Here is a 21123-nt window from a genome sequence, read left to right as displayed (position 1 = left end):
TGCCCATTGAAGAGAGTATATTATATAGAAGAATTTTACAATATTTAAACTTTCTCAGTTTAGAACTTTATATCTTTTAATTCTACACTTTATATAGCTTATTAACAAAACTGAACGGATAATAATTTTCAGGAAATCAATAAAATAACAAACCTTTTAAATATTGGCATGTAAAGTTAGGTTTCTGAAGGGTAGTCAAAAAAGTGACTGAACCCCTACTCACTGTATTTCAAGCTCAATACCTTGCTTATCAGTTGGCTTCTCCCAAACTGGAAAAAATATTGAAAAGGGACAAAATATACATATGCTTACAATGAGCTCAGATACTGTATCAAACAGACAAACTGCTCATTACAAATATGCTAATGACTTAAATAAGAAACAACGCACACAAAATGGAACAATTTAATTTTATACAAGGATAACAGAAAAAATGCCTGGGGTCATTAAGAGAGTAAAATAAAGTTTTGGGACAATCTGACAGTGTTTTATTCCTTACTTTAATAATAATAATAATAATTAAAAAGTCCAGTACGAACATGGCTTGAAATCTACGGATGAAGACTTAGAAAAATAACTGGTTAGCAGATAATGGAAAGGAATTAATCACACTTGATGGTAAGTTTAACCTTAAATATCAGTGGTATTAAAAAGTTATAATCTAATTAAATGAGACAGATTTTCTCAATGGTAGGGTAAAATGATTTCTAACAACCTACTGGCTTTTCATTATCAGCTGCTAATAAGTTACCAATTGGAAGGAATGTGTCAGGTTTTCCATTTCACAGCAGCAAACAATGCTCATACATTAAGTAGGTGTGATTTGCTACCCATAGTAGCATGCAGGTATTTGTATAAGGAAAAAGGGAATGGTATTCTGTGACCCCCTTGCAGTACCATAATCAAAGCACCAAGGGCCATGTATTAAAATATGAACCCATTAAAATAAATATGACAGGATAATACCTTCCCCATAGGGTCATATGAGTGCCTTTTCATTAGACATACTCTGTAAGTCTCAAGGCACTTAAGGGGTTAAGACGCAATGCATGCACTAGTTCCCGTTATGTAATGTTAAGTCACATGATTTGGAATACACCAGTGTTATGACACAGAAATAAGTTGTGCCATCAGTTCAGAGAAATGCTGTTTATATTTTACAAGATGCTGGTAAGTGGACGTTATGCAGCTACCGCTGGGTTAACACAGATTCCAGCTTTCCTCTCATAACCAGCTGGTCTCTAATAGGGGTGAAGAGCAAAGTGTGCTGCATCAGTAGGCAGTGTCTCTATCTAATATTGGCAATATTGCTGATGTTTTTAAAAACAAAAGTGAGGATCCGTACACCGTAAATAAATCTAGCACTGGAAGAGACCATGGCTTAGTGTAGATTTTTGTTTTGTTTTTAAAAGACGCAGTTGTATACCAGAGTGAAATAATTCCAAGCCTTGTTTGTAGCAATTCAACCAGAAGGGGAGTATATGGCACTACAATGAGATATCATAAGTTACCCTGAACACACTCAGTTCTTTCAATTTATGGTTTGTTCGGAGCAAAGCATGAAAATAATGAAGTCTTCAAACACATGTAAGTAATAGAGTTTTAGAGATTGATTTTTGTTTCAACATAAAGTGCAACAGTGCTGAAGTTTTCGAAGTCCTTTGTCAATTCTTCATTGTTCTCCGACACCATTTCCTGCAAGCAGAGTTATGGCACAATGAATGCTGCCAGTTTATTACAGAGGACAGGATACTTCAATATGGATCCTAGCCCTTTTGCTCTTATTTATGCAGCGATGTCTTTAAAGGTTTAACAAATCCTTCTTCATACACCTTCAAAATAGCTTCACAAACAAATCTGTATTGACTCTGAAAAGAAAGTTGATGAAGTTAATTGAAAAAGAAACATAATTTAATCATATAAGTTAGAGATAGAAAAGGTCTCTTAGGTCACCCATCCTATCTTGAAAGGACAGAATTGTGCCTCATCAAAAGCAGCCGTTTGGTGATTGTACCTTTATTGAGGAGTAGGGAGTCACTCCAACCCCATGGATTAACTAGTCTTAGGTTTTCCTACCTCTAAACCTTAAGAAATATTGTACCAAAACTACCTTGCCTTTTCCCCTTTACATTAATTTTGACATATTAGTTGCTCATATCTCACAAACTTTTAGAATGAGAAACCAGTGCTTTATGTCATCAAAAGCTTGAATCCTGGCTTCTTAATAAAGCATTTTATTTTCAATTCTAGCAGTTCTTGAGATACAAGTTACTAAAACCATGTCTCAACTAAACAAAAAAAAGCAAAATACCTTAGAGCGGATCATAAAATACAGCCACTATCTTGCAAAGTGCCACAGATATAAATGTCAGGTTTCAGAGTAACAGCCGTGTTAGTCTGTATTTGCAAAAAAAAAGGAGTACTTGTGGCACCTTAGAGACTAACCAATTTATTTGAGCATGAGCTTTCGTGAGCTACAGCTCACTTCATCGGATGCATACTGTGGAAAGTGTAGAAGATCTTTTTATACACACAATACAAAAAGATCTTCTATGCTTTCCACAGTATACATCCGATGAAGTGAGCTGTAGCTCACGAAAGCTTATGCTCAAATAAATTGGTTAGTCTCTAAGGTGCCACAAGTACTCCTTTTCTTTTTTTACAGATATAAATGATCGCTGTATAACAATATACAAAAACTCCTCACTCAAAGTCGTCCTGATTAACATTGTTTCATTGCTGATCAATTAGGGAACATGCTCAATTAAAGTTGTGCAATGCTCCCTTCTAATGTCGTTTGGCAGCCACCTGCTTTGTCCACTGCTTGCAGGAACAGCAGCCCCTTGCAGCTAGCTGGTGGGTGGTTGGAACCAGGGTGGACCTGTAGCCCCCCTATCAGCTCTCCTAAGTTCCCTGTGCAGCAGCTGCTCAGCAGGCTATCAACTGGCAGCAGTTCAGCTGTCCCTCCCCCCACCGCCATGTGCTGCTCCTGCCCTCTGCCTTGGAGCTGCTCCCCGAGACTCCTGTTTGCTGTGGGGGGGAGGGGAAAAAGAGGAGGGCTAATATCAGGGTGTCCCACTCCCCCCTGCTCCTGCACCCCGCTTACCCATCTTCCATAGAGTAGGGGGGACACAGGGACAGAGAGAGCTACAGTCCAGTCTCAGCTTGCTGATCTAATTAACAAGGCAGTGTACTTCTGACCCCACTCTTCATACTTAAAGGGGAAATTCGCATCTCTATCTCTCAAACACACACACAGTCTCTGTCTGCCCTCCCTCCTTTCCTGCTGCCTTGTAGGCTGAGAGAGTTAACCCTTGAGGGCTCAGCCAATTGCTAGTTCATCATTTTGCAGTAAAGCATTCCCTGGGAAATATCCCACCCTCTGACTCCTCCACCTCAACCAAGCTTCAGTCATCGATCACTGTGTACCAGTATTAAATTGTTTGTTTAAAACTATATAATATAGTCTTTTGTTTGGTGAAAAAAATTTCCCCTGGAACCTAAGCCCCTCATTTACATTAAGTCTTATGGAGAAATTGGATTTGCTTAACATCGTTTCGCTTAAAGTCGCATTTTTCAGGAACATAACTAAAATGTTAAGTGAGGAGTTACTGTATACCACTGGAAAGGTAGTATTTGTACCTCTCCAATGACTTAAATCAGCTTTATCTAGCCCTGGTTATTGAACAGGTCATAGATCTTAAACAAACACCAGTCACATAGGTTTAGAATTTTAATTATTTATTGTATCATCACATGTGTATCAGTATAGTTAGATTTACATATATTAGAATAAATATTTTTCTGTTTGAAAATTTCGCTAGAAAATTGACACTTCTCAGTTCTTTTCACTTATGACATGGAAAGCATGAACGTGGCATAATGCCACCTTGTGGAAAGTGCATGCATCAATCTAGAAGTGCAAAGGCAGGAGGAAGTATTGTAGTCTAAAGAGACATGATGACATGCAGAGTTTAGGGAGTCTCTGAGTCAAACACTGAATCTGGTTTAGTCTGTTACACTGGTGCTGTAATAGTCAAAGAAATGAATTTCACTGAAATTTTGCCTTATGTCTATTAAGCTCAACTCTGAACAGCTGTCAGATGGACTCTGACTCCAAGACAAATGAAAGTTCTTAAACAGATTCTAAACCGTTTCCCAAACAAAAATTACCTTAAAATAGAATTACGGTAGAGAATACAAATCAGTAATTTAGGCTAAAGTACATTACAGGGATGTTCCAATTATCCCCAAACCAAGCATTATAAACCTAGGAAAACTCCAAACATGCTAAAAAAAACCATGTGGAAACACACAGTTAAGGCACCCAAAAAACCTGATGACAGGTGTCCTCTCGTGATCCTTTGAAGTATTTTACAATCCCAGATTAGATTAAACTGCTTTTTAAAGACACATTAGATTTCTTCTACTTGTTCCTTTCTATTGTGTCACTACAGGGCAGAGTTAAAGTTGCTTTTTGTATTGCCAGAGCAGAATTACACAGCTGGATTGTATCACCCAGCTTCCCCCTAATTCATCTCCTCCAATTTCCTTCTGCTTCTTGAAATTCTTTCCATTTCCCTTCACACATACTCCAGTACCTTGTTCCTTCCTGTCACCCTCCCTTCCCACATCTCTAGTTTCACCTTCCTATTCTCTCCATTCATTGAGCAGGTCTGGTGCAAAGGATAGCTTTTGAAAAGAAATATTGAGAATTAACAGTGATTTTTGCCATTTATTTTCATTATTAAAAAAGTATGTCCGTCAGCAGAAGCTGCTGCAGAGAAACTCATGAAGAATCACTCTTTCAAAATCCCCGAGATATCTTATTGTTCTCAGTGGACCAAGGCCATAGCCGCTCTCAGTTAAGCTGCCCTCTTTCAAAATATCCAGCACCTCTTACTGTCTTCAGCGAGAATGAAACCGCTGTGTAATATTAGATTACTTTTCTACAATGTAGCCAGAATGATACTTACAGGTGTTTGGATCATCATGGCCCTTTGATCTCTCATTGTTCTCACAATATCTAATGGATAAACAGGCTGATTGCACTCAATGAGACACATTGCTGTTTCCATAGTGATAAGAACCCCTGTACGTCCAATTCCGGCACTGGAAAAGAAAAATGTGTCATTTCATTAACCCTCTTCAAACACTCTCTTTTTTAAAAATGATATACTCCTAAAATGTAAAAAAAATTTAACACTGAAATCTTCACTATCTAAATATACCCAAGAGAGATCTATAATTATTACAATGAGGGTTACTGATGATATTCTTCTATAAGAGCAGTGTTTGTGCTCTGTCCTTCCTGGATATAAAAATGCTGTGGAATATTTTCAAAGCATTGGATTGATCTCTTACCCTTCTGAATAAGTTTGCATTTTGCAATCTCCACACATTTCTTTATCCTCCTAGAATATGAAACCTGAAGAATTTCAAGATATTTTTCTGCAGTATAACCAAGCAATCTATTTTTAGGGGTTCCCAAACTCCCAATTGCTGGAGAGCTATTCAGCTCACCATGGGAGCTGAAGTGCCCTGCACTGCATAGCATTCAATTTCATCTTGCTGTGAACAAAAAAAGACAAGTTACCTGTTCCGTGAGTGGTGCTCTCTGAGATATGCTGCTCATCTCCATTCCAAATTAGATGTGTATCCTTGCCACACGCACCGCTGCCGGAAGTTTTTCCAACAGCAGTATCCATAGGGTAGTGGCGTCTGCATGGTGCGGTATAAGGGGAGCTGCTGGCTCCCCACACCCTCAGTTCCTTCTTGCCGGAAACTCCGACAGTGGGAAAGGAGGGCGTGTTGGGGAATGGACATGATCAACATCCCGAAGAACACTAGTTACAGAACAGGAAACTGTCTTTTCTTCTTTGAGTGCTTGCCCATGTCCATTCCACATTAAATGACTCCAAGCAGTTCACAACTGCGCAGATTGTAATACAGCTCTGCCGAACCCAGCATCATCTCTGGCCTGCTGAGTGATGGCATAATGAGATGTGAATGTGTGGACTGAGGACGACATCACAGCTCTACAGATGTCCTGGATCGGGATGTGCACCAGGAAGGCCACCGTAGATGCCTGCGCTCTAGTTGAATGGGCCCTGACGATCGGCAATGGCAGGACCTTTGCTAGCTCATAACTGGTCTTTATGCAAGAGATGAGCCAGTTGGAAATCCTCTGTGAAGAAACTGGAAGGCCCTTCATCCTATCCGCTGTAGCGATGAAGAGCTGGGTCCATTTATGGAAAGGCTTGGTAAGCTCCAAGTAAAAAGCCAAGACCCTTTGGACGTCTGGCACATGCAGACTCCTCTCCTCAGCAGTCTTGTGTGGCTTGGGACAGAACACTGCTAGGAATATGTCCTGGCTCATGTGGAAGGAAGATACTACCTTCAGCAGGAAGGCTGGGGGGGCAGGGCTGCAGCTGGACTTTGTCCTTATAACACACTGTGTAAAGCGGTTCCAAGGTCAAGGCCTTAATCTCTGAGACTTGTCTCCCCGACGTCACTGCCACCAGGAAAGCGACCTTCCAGGAGGAAGTAGGAAAGGGAGAAGGAGCCCAGCAGCTGGAAAAGCGGGCCGGTGAGCCTAGAGAGGACCATGTTAAGGTCCCACTGGGGGACAGGAGCCCGTACCTGCAGATAAAACCTCTCGAGGCCCCTCAGGAACCTGACAGTCATGTCATGAGACAAGACCGTCTGACCTTGGATCGACTGGTGGAATGTGGAGATGGCTGCAAGGTGCACTCTGATGGAAAAATGCGCCAGACCCTGGTTTCTGAACTGTAGTAAGTAGTCCAAGGTGGACTGCACTGAAGAACGCGAGGGAGAAATGCCACACTCTGATGTCCAGCAGGAAAACCTCGTCCACTTGGCCAGGTAAGTTAGTCTCGTGGATGGCTTCCTACTTCCCAGGAGGACCTGCTGGACCTCCTCCAAGCAGGTACGCGCCTCCGAATTCAACCACAGAGCATCCACGCTGAGAGGTGTAGAGTCTCGAGGTCGGGGTGTAGGAGCCGACGGTGATCCTGTGACAGTAGGTCTGGATGGTAGGGAAGGGACCAGGGAGGGTCCACCGCCATGTTCATGAGCATGCCGAACCAGTGTTGGCGAGGCCACGCAGGGGCAATCACAATAACCTGTGCTTTGTTCCTCTTGATCTTTACTAGGACCCAGCTGACCAGAGGGAATACATACATCAGATCCTCAGCCCACGACAAGAGGAAGGCATCGGAGAGGGAGCTCTTGCTCAGGCCCTGCCAGGAGCAAAACAGATGGCACTTTCTGTTTTGCCTGGTGGCAAACAGATCTACTTGGGGAGTTCCCCACCTCTGGAGGATCATGCAGGCCACCTCCGGGTGGAGCGACCACTCGTGGTAAGAGGAGAAGTCCCTGCTGAGGTGATCTGCTTGGGCATTCCTGATGCATCGGAGGTGACCAGCTTCCAGATGGATGCCATGGCTGATGCAGAAGTCCCAGAGACGGAGAGCCTCTTGGCAGAGAGCCAACGAGCGCGCTCCTCCTTGCTTGTTGATGTAGAACATCGAGGCTGTATTGTCTGTCAGGACTCTCACCACTTTGCCCAAGAGGTGTGGCAGGAAGACACCGCAGGCCAGCCATACATTTCTGAGCTCCTTGATGTTTATGTGTAACGCTGCCTCCTCCGGGGTCCACATCCCCCAGGTCTGGAGATGTCCAAGGTGCACCCCCCAACTGAGGTCTGAAGCATCTGACACTAGCTCAACAGATGGTGGGATGTTGAACAGGACTCGTTCCAGGACCTTCTCGCGATCAGTCTATCACTGCAGAGAGGTGACAACTGCCAGGGGAATGGTGACAATTTTCTCCAGGTGGTCCCTGGATTGGGAATAGGTCGATACCAGCCATTGTGGAGCCTCGCATGGCGGACCACGTACGTGCAAGCTGCCATGTGGCCTAGCAGGCACAGGCACACCCTGGCCAATGTCAGTGGAAATGTGGACACCTCCGTGACGAGGTCCGTTCTAACGGCAGGAACGTTCTTGCCCTGGTCGAGCCGAGCACGGCCCCGATGAATTCTATCCTTTGAAGTGGAACTAATGTGGACTTTTTGTGGTTGACCAGTAGTCCCAATGAGCAGCATGTGGCTTGTAATACAGCAACATTGCATTGGACCTGAGCCTTGTAACTGCCTTTGACCAGCCAGTCGTCGAGGTACGGGTAAATCTGGATACTCCAACGCCTGAGGTAGGCTGCGACTACCGCCATGCACTTGATAAACACCCTTGGTGCTGTAGCCAGGCCAAACAGAAGGACTGCAAACTGGTAGTGGGCCAAACCCACCATAAAACAGAGAAAGCGTTTGTGTCCTGGGAAGATCGTTAAGTGAAAGTATGCATCTTCCAGGTTGAGGGCGGCATTCCAGTCTCCCGGATCCAAGGAGGGGATAATGGAAGCCAGGGGGACCATGTGAAACTTTAGTTCTTTAGGTATCTGTTGAGGTCTCACAGGTCCAGGATAGGATGCAGACCACCCCTGGCCTTTGGGATCAGAAAATACCAGGAATAGAAACCCTTGTTCTGATAAGGAAATGGGACCTCCTCCACCGCCCACAGCTGTAAGAACCCCTGAACCTCCTGCTCGAGAAGACTCTTGTAAGAACGGTCCCTAAAGAGGGACAGGGATGGGGGTGGTGGAAATAAATTGGAGGGTGTAACCGTGTGCCACCATACTGAGGACCCAGCAGCCTGAAGTTATTGCTGACCACGCTGGGAGGAAAAAGGAAAGGTGGTTGCAAAAAATTGGGAAAATTGGATCCAGGGAATAGACTGATAGGTTGCCTTTGCGCGTACCCTCAAAACGACCTTTTAGCGCCTTGCTTGGATTGGTTTGAGCCCGACTGGGCAGAGGGTGGGGGCAGGTGGCTCGTGCTCTGTCTATAGCCCTTGGGATTTTTGTGCAGCGGGTCCTGCTGGAGCTGGCTTCCTTTCCCCTGGCATAGTTGCAGTTTGAAATGCTTACGTGCTGGGCCCAGAAGTTAGAGCCCCAGTGTTTTTAGGGTGGTTTGGGAGTCCTTCAGTCCATGTAATTTGTTGTCTGTCTGCTTCGCAAACAGGGCCTGGCCATCGAAGGGGAGGTTCTGAATCGACTGCTGAGCCTCAGAGGACAACCCAGAGAGGAGCAGCCAGAATACTCACCACATGGAGATGGCAGACACCAGGGTGCAGGCGGCGGAGTCTGCCACCACTTAAAGGGCTGCCCCAGCAGCGGCTGTGCCCTCGTCAAGGATCGTCCGGAATTCTTTACGGGAACCTTCCAGGAGTGCATTTTTGAACTTGGCTGTGGTTTCCCACATATTAAAGTCGTAGGGGCCAAGGAGGGCCTGGTGGTTGGCCACCCTCAACTGTAAGCTAGACGAGGAATACATTTTCCTTCTGAACAAGTCCAGTCTCCTGAAGTCTTTATTTTTGGGGGTAGCTCTAGATTGCCCCTGGATTTGCCTGTGGTTAACTACCTCAACCACCAGGGAATTTGGGGCTGGATGGGAGTAAAGGTATTCATGCCCCTTAGTCGGGACAAAGTACTTACGCTCTGCCCATTTGGAAATGGGGGGCAGAGAGGAGGGGGTTTGCCACAAGGCGCTGGATATCTTCAATACCCCTTCATGAAGGGGAAGGGGCCACCCTAGCAGGGGCTGTGGAGAAGGGGACATCGAACAGGGAGTCCGCTTGCTCCTCCAACTCGTTCACCTGCAGGCCAAGACCCTGCGACCCTCTTCAGTAGCATCATCCTGAGGAACTGGGTGATGGGCCTCCGTGATGGCCTCGTCCGGTGCTGAGGAGCAGAAGGCCAGTACTGCAGGTTGGGCCTTGCTCATGCCCTTCCACATTAGGTGTGTGTGCTTGCTACATGCACCAGTGCTGGAAGTTTAGGTGTGTGTGCTTGCTACATGCACCAGTGCTGGGCCAGCAGGCTGTTCCCCTTGGTCCACATGGATTGGCAGGGTCTTATCCCCCGGGGCCTCAAGAACGGGAAGGAGCTGGGTCATTGAGGCCACCGGCCTGTCCGAGGCTCCCAACACTGAGTGGGCAGGCTGGGAGGGCTGGATGAACCCCCATGGGTTCCAGGGGTACCACAGGGCCAGCCACTGGGCCTGGGGCCACAGGGCAGGTTTTGGTAATGACGGAGCACACAGCATCGAGAGTCTGGGAGGCTGCCCCGCTGATGTGGATCCTTGCTCCATACCAGAGCCATATCTGGACCGAATGCTACCTGGTGACCAGGATCCACTGGAGCGGTGACTCCGTGCCTGGCGATAATCGCGGTCAAGCCTAGAGGAGGACTGGTCTGAGCGGGATGTGCGCCTCCATGGAGACCTGGGGGACCAGCAGATCCGTGACGGACGATCGGAGATCCATGCCTAGCGCTTCGAGACCAGTACTGGGGCGAGGAGCGGGACCTGGAGGTATCACGGGCTGGGTGCCGAGGGGACCTCCCCAAATACGGAGACACTCATCTAGGGGATTGTTGGTGGGGCCTGTGGCTCCGGTCTTCTGATTGTTCCCGGGATCTGTAACAGTGTTCCGCAGTGTGAAGAGCTGGTCCCAATGTTCCTGCCGGGGAGCGCAGGCCTCCATGGGTCTGTGCCAGGTAACTGGCTAGGTCCACCTCGAATCCCACTGCCGGTGCCGAGGGTCCAGTGGCCGTAGAGGGCTCCGATGCATCTGCCTCCCTAACTCCGAGGCATGACGGTGTTAAGCAGGTGAACCGTGGCAGGACGTCCCCTGCGACCCAAGGCAGGCTTACCGTGAGATCTGGGCACCGATGGGGCCAGTGTGGGCAACAACACGAGCATCAGGATCTCCTGTGCAGCCTGAAGTGCTTCAGACATCGATGTCACCTGAAGCTGACGAAGGCCTGCCTCTGTGTCCAGGCAAGGAACAGGGTGGGCTGCATCGCTCAACATGAGCTGAGACCAGACATCCTGATGGGGAAATGAGCCGCTTGGCATGGGTCTTAGCTCACCCCCATCCCTGTCCTTCCCCTTGCGCGGAGTAGGAGACCGTCCCCTACCAGCCGCCTTCGACTTCTTGGCTGGGGATCGGCGCTGACTCGTCAACGGTGCTGGCAGGGCACTACGCACCGATACCACGGTGCTAGGTGCCGAGTCAGACCTTTGCTCCAGGGCCGGAGTGAGCACTGACTCCATCAGGAACGCTTTGAGTCTGATCTCGCAGTCTTTCTTCGCCCTAGGTTTGAAGGACTTGCAGATACGACACTTGTCACTTATGTGCCTTTCACCAAGGCACCTGAGACAGCTGCTATGCAGATCATTCACAGGCATGGGCCATTTGCAATGATTGGAGGGCTTAAACCTAGGGACCAGCGCATTCCCCGTCCAAGTCTCCAACAGGGCTAACAAAACTAACTACTGCTAAGGGCTAACTAACTCAACAACTATGTACACTAACTTTACAAGAACTCTATTTCATACGAACGAAACCTAAGAAACGCTAGGAAGAGCGCTAGCGTTCCGTGCACCGTCACTGGTGGTAAGAAGGAACTGAAGGTGGGGGGAGCTGGCAGCACCCCTTATACCGCATTATGCAGGCGCCACTCCAGAGGGTGCCAGAGCCGCTCCCCTACGGATACTATTGGAAGGAAAAACTTCCAGCACTGGTGCATGTAGCAAGCACACACACCTAATGTGGAAGGGCATGAGCAAGCACTTGAAGAACTTCAGGTTCTAACATGGAAGTTCCCTTCGAATTATTTCTTTTGAAACGACCTTCAGCCTAATGAGCCCCCTCTTTCTTCACCCCGGCAAATGGCCCCTTTCAGAATCATCAGGCAGAGAGGGGGTGCTTCAGTCCACAATACCCCATTATAAGCTTTTTACTGAATGACTCCTGTCCCATTTTCCACATTAGGGCAACACCAACCCAAATTAGCTTGACTGCTGTATGTGGTAATTGAACAGGTGCATTCTATGACTAACCCTGTGAAGTCAGCAAGCTTGGGTAACTGCATGATGCTGAAATTAATACCATGATGCTGGTTCTATGGACAAATAACTTGGAATAAAGAGAAGCTGTCACTGCTGGATAGACAGCAGTCTCTTTGGAGGCCAGCAGCTGCAGAGGACAAATTTTGGCTGGTTAGAGCAGATGTCTAAAAATCCACAACTACGCTGTGTAGTATTATTTTATTTAAACAACCACTAAGGACTTATTTAATGACATGGTCACATAGCAGGGCATCAGAAGTGAATTCCCAGCTGAGATTACAATGCATAGTGCTGAAAAACTAAGCATTGAAGATGAAGAACCAGATTCTGTATTCCACTTTATGCTGCTCAGATGTCATAAAATGCCCCTACAGTTGTTAGAACTGGCCCCCAGGGCAGTGTCAGGGGATGGCATGCCACCCTTGGTCCCTCAACTCCATTCCTGCACTGAACTCTGTTCTTAAAGGAGTGGAGAAGCTGGCCTAAAGCCTTGGCTTGTAAAAAATAAATAAATAGGAAATGTGCTAACCAAAAGCTGGTGACAAAATGTTTAAACTTTAAATAAAGTAGTCTCCAATTAGGAATCTCTGCTTCAGTAGATAAGCATTAGCAATATCCTGCTTCTGTACACCAAAAAGGCTCTAAGGATTTGTCTACATAATAAAAATAAAACAACCACTAGTATCAACACATTTTAATAAAAAGAAAACAACAACATGAAGGTTCCCAAGTGGCAAAATAGCGAGAAGTCTTACAGAAAGGATATTTATTCAAAATTAAAAACAAAAAAGGCTTACTCTTAATTTCTTTATGTGAATGTACACACTCTTCCAGAGTCAACCTCAGAGAACATCTAAAACTGAGGCAATTTACTCTTGAGCACGGTAAACATGTTGTTTTAAATTAAAATGTTTCATATTAAGACAAATTACAAGAAAACACACACTTGGTACTGTATTTTCCATTTGTCAATATGATCGGGAACCCGTATTTGTGTCATTAAATGTATCTTAACTGATACAATTAGAAGGCGCTTCAGGCTAAAGTGTTTGCTTTTAAACAAATTGAATCTTATAAGTACACATTAATAAAGAAACTGTAACTTATCTTGATCAGTTTTATTTTTAAATACAATTTAGAATTAAAATATTCCACAAAACTTTAATATGTTTCTTTATAATTCTGTCCAGAAGGTGGCATCAAAGGTTATCGTATAATGTAGTGGTTTGAATAGAACTTTATCATTGGGGCAAATACAATATTGTATGAAAAACTGCTCAACAAAAAGAAGCTAGGGATATACTCAGGATTTCTATGCATAATGCTCCAAATATCAAGATAGAAATTCACTGTACCAAGATTTAGTGTATCCTTCATTATAAAGAATAAAATTATTTTAGAAAATTAGAAAAAATGTATCCAACCCTGAAACAGAATAATTAGTCATTATAATTCAGGTTAGCACTCACTTTCAATTCCCCATATGTTAATGCTGTTTGATAACAAAGCAGAGAAAGAGGAAGTTACTCACCTTGTGCAGTTATGATGGTTTTTCAAGATGTGTGTCCCTATGAATGCTGCACTGTAGGTGTGCTTGTGTCCCTGCGCTCCTGATCAGAGAACTTTGGTAGCAGTGTCTGTTCGGCCTGCACATGCGCCGTCCCCTCTTCATGTTCTGCCACAAGGCTAACCACCATTGCACGGGCAAACCTCGATCAGTTCCTTCTCTACCGCAGAGTACCTGACGAGAACTCCGAAGTAGAGGAAAGGAGGGTGGGTCGTGGAGCACCCATAGCGACACACATCTCAAAGAGCCAGTTACTGCACAAGGTGACCAACTTCCTCTTCTTCTTCAAGTAGTGTCCCTATGGATGCTCCACTGTAAGTGACTCCCAAGCAGTATCCCTAATGAGGGGCTGGGGCTCCAGAGTCAAGTCTGCTGTGGATGACAATAATGTGGAGCCAAAGATAGCACCAGAAGCAGAGTCCCCCAGAAATAGCATAGTGTTCTGCAAAGGTATGCGCGGATGCCCCGGTTGCTTCCCTGCAGATTTCCGAGATAGGGACATTCTTGAGGAACGTGACAGAGGAGGAAACCAACCTTGTGGAGTGCCTGTGGTTCTAGATGGAGGTACTAGGTTGCAAACCTGATAGCAGTGTTTGATACAGTTGGAGACCCATCTGGAGAGTCTCTGGGCCAATACTGCTGTACCTTTAGACCTTTCTGCAATGGAAAGGAAGAGCTTAGGAGATTTCCTAAAGGCCTTCATCCTGTCAGGTAAAAGGCCAGGACTCTTCTAATGTCTAGTGTGTGCAGCATAACTTCCATGTTATCACAGTAAGGCTTAGGGTAAAAGGTCAGGAGGTGAATCAGTTGGTTTGTGAGAAAAGATGAGGTCACCTTGGGGATAACCTTCGGGTGTGGTCTGCTAGTAACCTTGTCCCGAAAGAATACTGTATTAGGGTGGTGTGCCATCAGTGCTGCCATCTCCCCCATTTTCCTCGCCAAGGTGATTGCCACTAGGAATGCTGTCTTCATAGACAGGTATGTGAGCAAACAAGTGGCAATGGGTTCAAAGGGCAGCCTAGTCAGGTGAAGATTCCTGTCTTCTGGGGGAATCTTGATGCGGGTCTGAAGATGGTTGGACAGCTGCCTCTGTTAGAAGGAGTTTTAGTCGCAGTTCTCTGTCCTTTCGAGATTGCAGCTTCAGCAGTTGACAAAAAACACACTTCTGGGGAATATGGCTTTCCCTGAGGCGACGGACACAATAGAAATGTCCGTCCATTACAGGGATGGCTGTTTATAGGAGAGGCACCTCTTAAATCCTGGTGAACCAGGCATACTCCACACGGGTAGTTCCCAGAAAAAGGGGAAGTAGTAAATAAAGTTGGGTTTTTGTTCGTTTTTTTAAAGAAAAAAAAACAAATGAAACTCTAAACTCACAAAAGAAAGATTAGTAAATAACTAGGTTTGAACAATAGGGTTCATGATCCGATGAACGGACAGCTAATATCTCCATCTCTAGCCAGGGGCGGTTGAGAAGGAATTGAGAAGGGTTTGCCCGTGCAAGGCTGGTTAGCCTTGTGGCAGAGCATGAGGAGGGGACAACACATGTGCAGGCCGAATGGATACTGATACCAAAATTCTCCGATCAGCAGTGCAGGGATGCATGAGTACCTACACTGCAGCACCCCCAGCGACGCTACTTGAGGAAGCAGCAGTTATTTACTGGGAAGTCACTGATTTGTAAAGAACATAAATGTTGACAATTTCTCTCTCTATAGTTCTCCCTTAGCAGCAATTAATGTTCAGATATACAGATTTTTAAATGGCTGATGTTAACTCTTTTGGTCTGTCTAGGCCACACATTAATAGTTCTGTGGCATAAGTACTGTATTCAAAGAGAGTTGGACACAAGTTTAAAAAAATGTAGTTTAATATACCAATAGCTTTACAAAGTCTTCCTGCCAATTTTTGTGGCTTTACAATCACTTTTGTCTATTATTGCAAGGAAGGGAAGATCCACTCTAATGGTTCTGCAGTTTTTTCTATTTTCTTGAGATCAAACTGGAGAAAAAAAAAGGTGGTGGTATTCTTCCACGCTCTTCCGAGAAAGTAAGTTCCAGTCACGTGAGTCGCCAAAACGAGAAACCACCACAGTAGATTTGGCAGATATTCAAAATATGTGCATCACATGACATCCCTGGAATCCTTGAGCTTGAGTCCCCTGAGTGGGGCTTGAACATGCCCATGGGCACTCATAGGCTCCTTGGGTATGGGTCCTTCTTGACTGAGGAAGAAATGTGATAGGATCTCTAAAATGCCACCCACCTGAGTTACCCTCATGAGACATCACACACAGTAAACTGTGCAAGGTCTGTGATCCTCCCACTCTTTTCTTCCATGAAGCATGAAACAGCTTTCAGTGCTTCCATTAAAGTTATCGCCATTGGGCAGCTGAATTAACACCTCCCTGAGATGAATGAGGCACTTCACACCTCCCAGAGCTATTATTCTGGGCTCTCTACAAACTAAGGCCATGTCTACACTAGCATTTATGTTGGCAAAACTTTTGTTGCTCAGAGGTGTGGAAAACCCGCCCCGAGTGACATATGTTTTGCCTGCACAAGTGCTCGTATGCACAGTGCTATGTCGCGGGAGAGCTACCACCGCTCATCGAGCTGATTTTATTACATTGATGGGAGAGCTCTCTCCCATTGGCATAACGCAGCTACACAAGCACTCTTGCAGCAGCTCAGCTGTATGGCTGTAAACTTGTTAAGTGTAGACATGGCCTCAGGCTCTGCATCAGTAATTCCTGGTTCACATTTTTGAGGTTTTCTTTGCAACCACAACAGCTAGTGAAGGAGAAAGAGCTCAAGAACAGCTTGACAGAGTTGGAAAATGAAGAAGGGATACAGCAGGATGGACTCTGCTGGTGGAAGGGCAAGGAAGAGAAGAGCGGCGAGTCCTATAGGAAAAGGGGAAGAGTCAATGGAGACAACACCAAATATGAGCCCCAGGAGGATACAGGGCGGGTTGAAGAGGATTACAAGGGAGAATAGGAATGGAAAGGACTTGCAGCCAGAGGGAACAGGGGATAGACTGGAGAATTGCACCGTCACCAGAAAAAGGCAGGTCTACATGACTGGGGACTCTTTACTGAGAAGGATGGACAGGCCTGTAACCAGAGCTGATCCAGAGAACAGAAGGGTGTGCTGTCTACCGGGTGCTAAGATACGGGATGTGGACCTGAGGTTGAAGAAGATCCTAAAGGGAGCAGGAAAGAATCCACTGATCGTCCTTCACGTGGGAACAAATGATACCGATAGATTCTCGCTGGAACGTATTAAGGGAGACTATGCCAGGCTCGAGAAAACGCTTAAGGAAATCGAGGCTCAGGTGATCTTCAGTGGGATTCTGCCTGTTCCCAGAGAAGGGCAACAAAGGTGTGACAAGATCATGACTATCAACAGATGGCTCAGGCAGTGGTGCTATAAGGAGGGCTTTGGGATGTATGGCCACTGGGAGGCATTCATGGACAGAGGACCGTTCTCTCAGGATGGGCTCCATCTGAGTAGGGAGGAAAATAGACTTCTAAGATGGAGGCTTGCACAACTGATTAAGAGAGCTTTAACTAGGAATCTGGGGGAGATGGTTGGGAGATGTCCAGGTAATCTCTATGCCAGATTTTAACACTGAGAGGGAAGAAAATGAAAAAAGAAAGAATACAGCTGTGGGTTGGAGAATGGACATAAGGAGGAAGGGCAGTGTGGATACCAGTCTAATAGGTCATACTGGCGGTAGAATGTCCATGCCTAATCGGGTGAAGAAAGTGAGTGAGGCCAAACAGCAAAAATTAAGATGTTTGTACACCAATGCGAGGAGCCTAAGTAACAAAATGGAGAAACTAGAGCTACTGGTGCAGGAAGTGAAACCAGATATTATAGGGATAACAGAAATAATGGTGGAATAGTCATCACGACTGGAGTACAGGTATTGAAGGGTATGTGCTGTTTAGGAAAGACAGAAATAAAGGTAAAGGTGGTGGAGTAGCACTGTATATCAATGATGAGGTAGACTGTAAAGTAATAAGAAGCGATGGAATGGATAAGACAGAGTCCATCTGGGCAAAAATCACACTGGGGAAGAAAGCTACTAGAGCCTCCCCGGGATAGTGCTTCGGGTGTGCTGTAGACTGCTGGGATCTAATTTGGATATGGACAGAGACCTCTTTAATGTTTTTAATGAAGTAAATACTAATGGGAACTGAGTGATCATGGGAGACTTTAACTTCCCAGATATAGACTGGAGGACAAGTGCTAGTAATAATAATAGGGCTCAGATTTTCCTAGATGTGATAGCTGATGGATTCCTTCATCAAGTAGTTGCTAAACCAACAAGAGGGGATGCCATATTAGATTTGGTTTTAGTGAGTAGTGAGGACCTCATAGAAGGAATATTGTAGGGGACAACCTTGGCTCAAGTGATCATGAGCTAATTCAGTTCAAATTGAATGGAAGGATAAACAAAAATAAATCTGCGACGAGGGTTTTTGATTTCAAAAGGGCTGACTTTAAAAAATTAAGGAAATTGGTTAGGGAAGTGGATTGGACTGAAGCACTTATGGCTCTAAAGACAGAGGAGGGCTGGGATTACTTCAAGTCAAAGTTGCAGAAGCTATCAGAAGCCTGAATCCCAAGAAAGGGGAAAAAATTCATAGGCAGGAGTTGTAGACCAAGCTGGAGGAGCAAGCATCTCAGAGAGGTGATTAAGAAAAAGCAGAAAGCATACAGGGAGTGGAAGATGGGAGGGATCAGCAAGGAAAGCTACCTTATCGAGGTCAGAACATGTAGAGATAAAGTGAGAAAGGCTAAAAGTCATGTAGAGTTGAACCTTGCAAAGGGAATAAAAACCAATAGTAAAAGGTTCTATAGCCATATAAGTAAGAAGGAAAAAAAAGGAAAGAAGAGGTGGGACCACTAAACACTGAGGATGGAGTGCAGGTTAAGGATAATCTAGGCATGGCCCAAAACCTAAACAAATACTTTGCCTCAGTCTTTAATGAGGAGCTTAGGGATAATGGTAGGATGACAAATGAGAATGAGGATATGGAGGTAGATATTACCACATCCGAGGTAGAAGCCAAACTTGAACAGCTTAATGGGACTAAATTGGGGGCCCCAGATAATCTTCATCCAAGAATATTAAAGGAACTGGCACATGAAATTGCAAGCCCATTAGCAAGAATTTTTAATGAATCTGTAAACTCAGGGGTTGTACCATATGACTGGAGAATTGCTAACATAGTTCCTATTTTTAAGAAAGGAAAACAAAGTGAGCCGGGTAACTACAGGCCTGTTAGTTTGACAGCTGTAGTATGCAAGATCTTGGAAAAAATTTTGAAGGAGAAAGTAGTTAAGAACATTGAGGTCAATGGTAATTGGGACAAAATACAACATGGTTTTACAAAAGGTAGATTGTGCCAAACCAACCTGATCTCTTTCTTTGAGAAAGTGACAGATTTTTTAGACAAAGGAAACGCAGTGGATCTAGTTTACCTAGATTTCAGTAAGGTGTTTGATATGGTTCCACATGCGAAATTATTAGTTAAATTGGAAAAGATGGGGATCAATATGAAAATTGAAAGGTGGATAAGGAACTGGTTAAAGGGGAGACAACAACACGTCACACTGAAAGGTGAACTGTCAGGCTGGAAGGAGGTTACCAGGGATCAGTTTTGAGACCAATCTTATTTAATCTTTTTATTACTGACCTTGGCAAAAAAGTGGGAGTGTGCTAATAAAGTTTGCGGATGACACAAAGCTGGGAGGTATTGCCAATTCAGAGAAGGACCGTGATATCATACAGGAAGATCTGGATGACTTTGTAAACTGGAGTAATAGTAATAGGATGAAATTTAATAGTGAAAAGTGCAAGATCATGCATTTAGGGATTAATAACAAGAATTTTAGTTATAAGCTGGGGATGCATCAATTGAAAGTAACAGAGAAGGACCTTGGAGTATTGGCTGACCACAGGATGACTATGAGCCGCCAATGTGATCTGGCCATGAAAAGAGCTAATGCGGTCTTGGGATGCATCAGGCGAGGTATTTCCAGTCGAGATAAGGAGGTGTTAGTACCGTTATACAAGGCACTGGTGAGACCTCATCTGGAATACTGGTTGCAGTTCTGGTCTCCCATGTTTAAGAAGGATGAATTCAAACTGGAACAGGTAGAGAGAAGGGCTACTAGGATGATCTGAGGAATGGAAAACCTGCCTTATGAAAGGAGACTCAAGGAACTTGCCTTGTTTTATTTAAGCTCAGTACCAATGTGGACACAAGAACAAATGGATATAAACTGGCCATCAAGAAGTTTAGGCTTGAAACTAGACGAAGGTTTCTAACCATCAGAGGAGTGAAGTTCTGGAACAGCCTTCCAAGGGAAGCAGTGAGGGCGAAAGACCTATTTGGCTTCAAGATTAAGCTCGATAAATTTATGGAGGAGATGGTATGATGGGATAACATGATTTTGGCAATTAATTGATCTTTGACTATTAGTGGTAAATAGGCGCAATGGGATGTTAGATGGGGTGGGATCTGAGCTACTAGAGAATTCTTTCCTGGGTATCTGGCTGGTGAGTCTTGCCCACATGCTCAGGGTTCAGCTGATCGCCATATCTGGGGTCGGGAAGGAATTTTCCTCCAGGGCAGATTGGCAGAGGCCCTGGGGTTTTATTTGCCTTCCCCTGCAGCATGGGGCATGGGTCACTTGCTGGAGGATTCTCTTGAAGTCTTTAAACCATGATTTGAGGACTTCAATAGCTCAGACATAGGTGAGAGGTTTATTGCAGGAGTGGGTGGGTGAGATTCTGTGGCCTGCGTTGTGCAGGAGGTCAGACTAGATGATCATAATGGTCCCTTCTGACCTTAAAGTCTATGAGCTAGAAACATACTTAAAAAAAATAAAAATAAAAAAATGTTAAAGTTAAGATTCTGGAGAAAAAGAGGTGTTGGTATTCTGCACTGCCACAGTGCCCAAGCTTTGCCTTGGGCAGAAGAAAATGTATTTCCCTCCCACTCCTTTGTGAAAGACCCAAACAAAACCAGGAGAAATTGACAATACACAAGAGGCTATCAAATGCACAAAGTAAACATACTGGAAAAAACAACAATTTTTGCTCTAATCTCTTCCAGTTATAATAATCTTAGCTCTGACTTGTAAAAATAGTAGATAAAAAAATTAAGTTCACGGTGTCCCTTTAGTGTCTGTCTCAGTTTCCCCATCTATAAAATGGGTATACTACTGGACAGGTTAGATCGTAAGGGTTACTGTTTGTACAGCATTTTGAAGATGAAAGGGCCAAAGCCTATTCACATATGCATGCCTGCAACTCTCAAAGAAGTCAGTGGGTGATGTGCATGTTGATTTGAAGACAAAAATTGGCATTAAGTATTATTCCGGTCTTGTACTTACATTAAGTTCTGTGGAGATTCTGTGTTAAATGGATTCTAAATGTGAAGGATGAAATGTTAACTGTCACTAAAAACTATTGAATAAGAGCAGCACATTAAGGTGTATTTCAGATTTACACAGAATATTAAAGAAAACATGAATACAGTTGT

General features: G+C 44.7%; 1 protein-coding gene and 1 long non-coding RNA gene across 6 annotated transcripts in view; one reads left to right on the top strand and one right to left on the bottom strand.

Annotated features, from left to right (window-relative positions):
* Positions 1-391: 391 nt before the first annotated feature.
* The window catches only part of PTPN4 (protein tyrosine phosphatase non-receptor type 4), a 229810-nt gene continuing 209078 nt past the window's right edge, over positions 392-21123 (bottom strand). For all 5 annotated transcript variants that reach the window (XM_048868477.2, XM_048868476.2, XM_048868482.2 and 2 more), the window contains 2 exons: positions 4977-5112; positions 392-1868 (listed from right to left, as the gene is read on the bottom strand). In XM_048868477.2, the coding sequence (XP_048724434.2) occupies positions 1782-1868; positions 4977-5112 (223 nt within the window). In that variant the 3' untranslated portion in view covers positions 392-1781. The remainder of the gene's footprint in view (positions 1869-4976; positions 5113-21123) is intronic.
* On the top strand, positions 8161-9427 carry LOC142068514 (uncharacterized). The gene is made up of 2 exons (XR_012664324.1): positions 8161-8232; positions 9101-9427. It is a non-coding gene; the product is annotated as an uncharacterized LOC142068514 (long non-coding RNA).

This window comes from Caretta caretta, chromosome 11 (genome assembly GCF_965140235.1).
Source record: "Caretta caretta isolate rCarCar2 chromosome 11, rCarCar1.hap1, whole genome shotgun sequence".
In the NCBI taxonomy this organism is placed as follows: Eukaryota; Metazoa; Chordata; order Testudines; family Cheloniidae; genus Caretta; species Caretta caretta.
Note: the sequence above shows the minus strand (reverse complement) of the source record. Positions and strands in the feature narration are given on the sequence as shown.